General features: G+C 45.1%; 1 protein-coding gene across 1 annotated transcript in view; it reads left to right on the top strand.

Annotated features, from left to right (window-relative positions):
* The first annotated feature begins 2717 nt into the window (after nt 1-2717).
* The window catches only part of ZNF341 (zinc finger protein 341), a 34399-nt gene continuing 29848 nt past the window's right edge, over nt 2718-7268 (top strand). Inside the window, exon 1 of the mRNA XM_087818792.1 lies at nt 2718-2822. Within this exon, the coding sequence (XP_087674918.1) occupies nt 2754-2822 (69 nt within the window). The 5' untranslated portion in view covers nt 2718-2753. The remainder of the gene's footprint in view (nt 2823-7268) is intronic.

The following is a 7268-nucleotide window of genomic DNA, read 5'->3' as shown; positions in this document are numbered from 1 at the left end:
CTGTGTGCCTCGTGCTGTGACATAGCCTCAAATTCAGACCAGGAAAGGATAGTTGCCACCTGCGTGCAAGGCCAGGACTTGGTACTCACAAAGCCAGCAAACCCCGGGTGCCTGTTTTGTATCCCGCCCTGGGGTGCAGTTTATGAACTAAGACCAAGAAAGGATGGGTGTCAAAGATGTACTTGGCTGGGACTTGATGCTCTCAGACCCAAACCAGCTAACACTGGGCACCGACTGATTGTCCTGTGCTCTGCAAAATCCTAAAATGGGAGTGGGCCTCAGGTGTAGGAAGGAGTGGGCTTTGGAGACAGCAAACACTGAGAGAGCCTGCTGGAAGTCCTGGAGGAAGCCTCAGTGACTTCAGGGTCATGGCATAGAGTTGATGTTGGGGGGAGACGGACCCACAAGTGTTCTTGGAGGGATGTGATAGGATGAGTATACACATAATTAGAGTGCAGGCTGAAAGTAGGCTGGACTAATAGTATGCTTTGAGTGCTGCAACTCCCCAGGGCATCTCAGGTCTGTGCCTTCACTTCTTGGATGGTCAGAGAGTTCTCACCATGAAAAATGGGGTGTAGCCCTGCCTCCATCGGAAAGGTTCAGTTTCAGGAATACTCATTGAACCAGACAGTCCCTCTCCCACAGTCCGGTGGGGAACAGCTAGAAATGATAGAATGAGAAATTATAGAATTACAGAAAAGACAAACAGTAAAGGAAAATAACCTCAGCTGGCATTCACTGTGATGATGGTGATGGATGTAGAGGGCCAGGGTCAGTGGTGGTTCCCACTGGGAGGCCAATATGATGTGGTGAGACCTGTTTTTCTCTTTAGGTTCCATGGGCTTCCTCAGTGTTTGAATTTTTACTGCAAGAATGTGTTCATGTATTGAGTGATGAAGAAATTAAAGGAAAAATAAGTTCTTAGGATAGTGTGATGCATGCTGGGCTAGGGGAAGGGCAGCAGAACTGTAGGGATCCAGAGATGTCCCAGGCGGTGGGAACTATATTCGCAAAGCTCTGGGGGTGGGCAGAGAGGTCTTCTAGGATTCACGGAAGTTCATGTGGGTGAGCAGCTAGAGATGAGGCTTGTGAACTTTTAGTTTGGATTCATTGTGGAGCTAAGAAAGGATTTCCAGCAGGGGAGCAATGCAATGTGATATATGTTTTATAAAGTTCACCCCAGCTACTCTGAGAACAGATTGGAGGGGGCCAGAGTAGCAGCAGGAAGGTGAGAGAGATGACTGCGGTTGTCCTGCTGAGAATTGATGGTGGCGTGGGCCTGGAGGGAGGGGGGGCGGACATCTGTGGGGTTGGAGAGAGAGCAGATCTGAATGGTATTTAGGAGACAGAATAGGCAGATTTGCTGAAGGACTAGAAATGGGGGGAGGGAGGAGAGAGAGGCTGAGAGAAGAATCAAGGGGTGCCCCAGAGGCTGTGGCTGGGTGGACAGTGGTACCCTGTTCTTACTGATGACGATTACTGAAAGAGGAACAAACTTAGGGGTGGCGGTAACACATTCAGTTTGAGTTCAGTTTTTATTTATTTATTTATTTTAAATGTTTATGTATTGATTTTAGAGAGAGAGAGGAGAGAAACATTGGTTTATTGTTCCACTTATTTTTGCATTCATTGGTTGATTTTTGTAATGTGCCCTGATCAGGAATCAGACCTGCAACCTTGGCATATCTGCACGATGTTCGAATCAACTGAGCTACCCGGCCAGGACAGTTTGAGTTCAGTTTAGATAGGCAGCATTTTTTTTTTTAAGATTTTATTTTTTTAGAGCAGTTTTAGGTTCATACCAAAGTTGAGAGGAAGGTACAGATTTCCTGTATACCCTCTAACTCAACAGATGCATAGCCTCCCCACTATCAACATAATTCACCAGAGTGGTATATTTGTTACCAAGGATGAACCTTTACTGACACATCATAATCACCCAGAGTTCATAGTTTACCTCAGGGTTCACTCTTGGTGTTGCACATTCTATTGGACAAATGTGTAATGGCATGTATTCATTGTTATAACATCACAAAGTATTTTCTGCCTTAAAGTCCTCTGTGCTTTGCCTGTTCATTCCTCTTTTGCAGCCCCTGACAAGCACTGATCTTTTTATTTTCTCCTTACTTTTGACAAGCAATATTTTTTAAATTAAAATATATATTTTGAAGTAATTTATTTTCTGAGGTTTCACATGCAGTTTTAAGAAATAATACAGAGAGATCCCATGTACACTTTATGTAGTTTTCCCCAATGTAATATCTTGCAGAACTATCAGAGGCCCAGGATTTTCCCACTTTTTTGCCTTGCAATCCCGAGGGTATAGCCCTTGTCCTCATGATCTTAGATGGTGGCTAGAGTTCCTGCCATCATATTCTTGTTTTAGGAAGTAGGATGGAGGGTGGGACAAAGACCAGGGGCATATACCAGGCATCTTTTAAGGAAACTTCCCAGAAACTGCTATACTCATCCCATTGGCCAGAACTTAGATATTCCTTGGCTGCAGGAGTGGCTGGGAAGTATAATCTTTATTCTAGAACCATGTTTTCAGCCAAAGTCTTGGGTTCTATTGCAGTGGAAGTGGGAGAGCATGTATATTGGGGCACAGCTGTCTTTGCCATGGGGGCCTTGCAGCGGGTCTAGGTTGTAAGGGTGAGGTCAGAGCAGGATGCTGGGCCCTTCTTCCAAAGAGGCTGCATTTCTTTCTTCAGGAATGGACAATCAGACCGTCCTGGCTGTCCAGTCATTGTTGGATGGCCAAGGAGCAGTCCCGGATCCAACAGGCCAGAGTGTCAGTGCACCCCCTGCTATCCAGCCACTGGGTGAGTATCTGCTCAGGTTCACCAGTGAGAAAGCTGAGTGGCTCCCTGTGAAAAACAAGTGGTACTCATGAGGGGATGTGGGAGTGAACTGCCCACTGTGGTGTCCAGGTTTCTGAACCTTCTCCCCTTCCTCCCAGTCTGGATCTTCAGGCTAATGCCTTTCTCTGCTTAGCTCTGAGGACACCCTCTCTCAATCACTTAGTGAATGTGGGGATCATTGACACCAGCAATGGCTAAGAGCTCTGATGCTTGGCAGTGCTTGTACCTTTGACCCAAAAGTCATTTCTAAGCCTCCCTTCTATGGAAAGAACAGGCTGACCATGAATCTCTCCAATTTACAGACCATGCCCCTAAGACACAGAGAGGGCAAAGAATTTCTTTTAGAGCCCTGTGTGAGTCTGTGTTCAGTTATTTATTTCACAAACATATCTGAGCACTTGGGAACCACACTGGGAGCAGAGAGATACACACCTGGATTTGAATCCTTGTTCCTCTAGTTCCTGGCTCTGTGACTTTGGGCAAGTGAGTTAACCTCTCTGTGCCTGAGTTTTCACATCTGTAAAATGGGGATAATAGTCCTACTTCATAGGAATCTTGTGAGGATACTTGGAATATGTTTTTAGCAGTTATAAATAAGAAGTGCAAGTTTCTTATAGTTTTGTTATCAATGCGTTTGTGTCTTGTCTCCTGATATAAAATAACTTAGACCAGAGACACTGATAAAAGCAAAAGGCAGATTTATTGAGATTCTGTGGAAGGCAAGAACACTGAGATAGGGTCCCAGGTTCTGCATGCTGAATGTGGGGCTTAGGGGTTTTTATTCCTTGGGAACATGGAAGTTGCTGGAGTTAACCAACCAGGGTGTAGGTTAGCTGGGTTTTTTCTTTTTAGGAATGCTGGGGTCCCACTGAAATCTGAGCACATGTCAGTAAAGCGAGGCATTCTGGGACTGTGCAAGACTTATTATGGAATGCAGGAAGGAACTTTCCCAACCAGATATTGAGTTTGTCTCTGGGGTTTGTGACTTGGCTTTAGATCTGAAAAACAAGCATAAAAGAAGGTTAGTTCCTGGGCCACTGTTTTATAGCTGCCTTATGATAACTGCCATAGTTTTGGCTTGGCTTAACTCGATGGAGCAATTTTGGGGAACATTTTATTCTACCTGTTTCATTTTGTACAAGATTAACATTTTTCTGTTACATGAAGTACTGATGGGCATTTGGGGTGAGCATGGTGAGACTCAGACTCCTTTCTTGTGGCCATACTGCTCTCAACATGCTGCTTAGGATGGCTGCTCCATCCTCTCACTTTCATGTCCACATTCCAGCGATCATGAAGGGAAGAAAGAAGAAAGTGGAAGTTATACCTCTCCTTTTATTGATTGTTTTTATTGATTTTAGAGAGGGAGAGAGAAACATTGATCGGTTGTATTCTGCACACCCCCTACTGGGGATCCAGCTCGCAACCTGGGCATATGCCTTGACCAGGAATCGAGCTGGCAACCTCTGAGTGCATGCGATGACATTCAGTTAACTGAACCACACTGGCCATGGTGACAATTAGACATTTCTGCCACAGCATAGCACAGTGAGTGGCCTGTGGTAGGCCCTCAATAATGGGTGGTGTTAACTGTAGCTAATCACTCATTTATTTTTTTCATTCATTCAACAAACATCCACTGAGGGCCTCCTGTGTACCCTGGAGATACTGCAGTTATGATGAAAAATAAGACATTTCCTTCCCTTAGGGGACTTACAGTCTAGTGATGTTGGGGAAAGTGTGACATGAGGGGCATGCCTAGAGAAAGAAATGATGACCACTGCTTTAGAAAGGCTTCCTGGGGGAAGGGACATCTGAGCTGAGCCTTATAGAATGAGTGAGGCAGCTTGACAGGGATACGGGATGCAGAGCCACAGAGGAGTGTGATCATGTCACCTATCTGGTGACTGATGAGTAAATTCAGACAGGATAAAGATTCTGAAGTTCTCAACTTTGACTGTTTCCTCATTGTAATCTTTCAATACCTTCATGCACATGGCTGGATACTTCCACAGGTGCCTGCATGGTTTGGAAAGCGCCTAGGAAGCACAGAATTGGCACTTAACCCCCACACATGGAATCCCAGAATGCTGTTAGATTTGCCGTCCTCCTGACCCAGACGCAGGTCTCCTCCCCTTTCTCACTGTAACACCCCCTCCTTTATTCTTGCTTTTTTGGTTATCCCCCGCCTTCTGCCATGTGACCCCTAGATGATGAGGATGTCTTTCTCTGCGGGAAGTGTAAGAAGCAGTTCAACTCACTGCCGGCGTTTATGACCCACAAGCGGGAACAGTGCCAGGGGAATGCCCCACCGCTGGCCACAGTCTCGTTGGCCACCAACAGCATCTACACGCCGTCGGCAGCACCCACAGCAGTCCAGCAGGCCCCTCCTCCAGCGAATCGCCAGGTATTCGCTCAGTTGCTTGTTTGTTCATCCATTCAGCAAGTCTTTTTGAGCACGCTTTATGTGTCAGGCATGGTGCAGGCACTAGGGGTACAGTGATGGACAAACAGACCAAGTCACTGCCCTCATGGAGTTGAGTGAGATAGACAGTACCCAAACAAGTTGGTAGAGATACACTTTTTTCAGGATGTTAAATGCAGAGAGACAGGATATGCCTTGACAGGGGTAGCAGTTTTTGCCATTTTTGTATATGGTGCTTGGGGAAGGCTCTGTGAAGAAGTGACATCTGACCAGAGACCTAAGGAGGTGAGGGAATGAGTCTAGCAGCCAATTTGGAGAAGAGTATTCCTGGAAATGTGGTCAGCAAGTGCAAAGGTCCTAAGGCAGGCATGTGCTGGGTTTATTCTGGGAACAGCAAGGAAGTAAGTGGCTGGAGCTGAATGAGTGAGGAGGAGGGTGGGATATAAGGTCAGAGAGGCAGCAAGGGGATCTTGGTAGATCATCTGAGACTTGTGGACTTTTACTTGGAGAGATGGGAGCCATTGGAGGGTTTTGAGCAGACGAGGGATAAGGTCTGATTTATACTTTAACTAGGTCACTCTGGGTGCTGTACACAGAATAGATTTTGGTGGCAGTCTAGAGTGAAAGCCAGGAGATCCATTAAAGGGCTCCTGTACAAATCCAGACAGAGGGTGGTAGGTGACTTGATCAGGGTGGTGGTGGTAGAGGTTGCGAGAAGGATGAGGTTTTGGAAATATTTTGAAGATGGAGTCAACAGGGTTTGTGGGTAGATTGGGGTATGGGGTGTGAGATCAAGAGGAGTCAAGGGTGATACCAGAGTTGGAGTTGCCATTAACCAAAGTGGGGAAAATGGCTAGAAGATTTGGGGGGATATCAGGTATTTAGCTGGACATGTTAGATTTGAGATGCCCTTTAGACCTTTAAGTGCAGGCAATAAAGATGCAGACAGATAGAGAAGTCTGGAGGTCAGGGGAGAGGGCCAGGCTGGAGGTATCTGGAGCAGCTTCCAGAGTCCTCAGTCAGGAACACAGTTCTGGAGCAAAGATACCCAGGGTGGGGTCTCTTAGAGGGATTAAAGAATCCTCATAATGGGAGCTGGGCACGTCTCAGGATGCCAGGTCAAGGAATCGAATTTCCCTCTGACTTCTCCTTATTTCTTTAAAACATTATCTTCATCCATTGTAGTAGACATAATTCCTGTTATCAAAATTAAAGCCTTCACTCCCAGGCCCGTGGGACATGCAGATTGAAACTTTTCAAGTTGCTATGCACATCTTCTAACAGAACAGTTTGATTATGAGTTTCGTTAGCAGAAAACATTACCCCCCACACTTTTTTTTTCCTTCATTTAAAAGAGAGAGGGAAAATTCCTCCAGTCTTGGGCAAGAAAATAGCTTCAGAACACAAGCAATTGGCTCGGGCCGTGTAGCTCAGCTGGTTACAGCATCATCCTGATATGCCAAGGTTGTGGGTTTGATCCCCAGTCAGGGCACATACAATAATCAACCAATGAATGCATAAGTAAGTGGAACAACAAATTGATGTTTCTGCCTCTCTCTCTCTCTCACTCTCGCTCTCAAATCAATAAATGAAAATTTAAAAGAAAGAAAAGCAACAGGTAAACAAAATACCCTTTCCATCTACTGAAAACAGTCACTGCACCTTTAACACCCTCTTGTAAGGTCTGCCTTTCATCCTTGCTTTAACCTGAGAATGTATTATTAGTTTTATTATTCATTTGTATGTTTGCAAATAATACATGTTTCCCTTCTCCTTTGTAAAGAATGCTACAAAGCAAATCCCCTTTGGCACTATTCCTCTCCCCTGCCCCCAGGTAACTACTGATAGGTATCCCTCTCAACCTTCTAAGATACTTTCACATACTTACTTAAGTATCCACAGGAATTATATCGTAATATTGTTTTAGATTTTTAAAAATAAGAATACATAGTGCACATGTTATTATATAATTTGATTTTTCA

The sequence above is a fragment of the Miniopterus natalensis genome, chromosome 7 (assembly GCF_054644295.1).
Source record: "Miniopterus natalensis isolate mMinNat1 chromosome 7, mMinNat1.hap1, whole genome shotgun sequence".
Taxonomy (NCBI): domain Eukaryota; kingdom Metazoa; phylum Chordata; class Mammalia; order Chiroptera; family Miniopteridae; genus Miniopterus; species Miniopterus natalensis.
The sequence above is the reverse complement of the archived record's forward strand: the minus strand, read 5'-3'. Positions and strand labels throughout refer to the sequence as shown.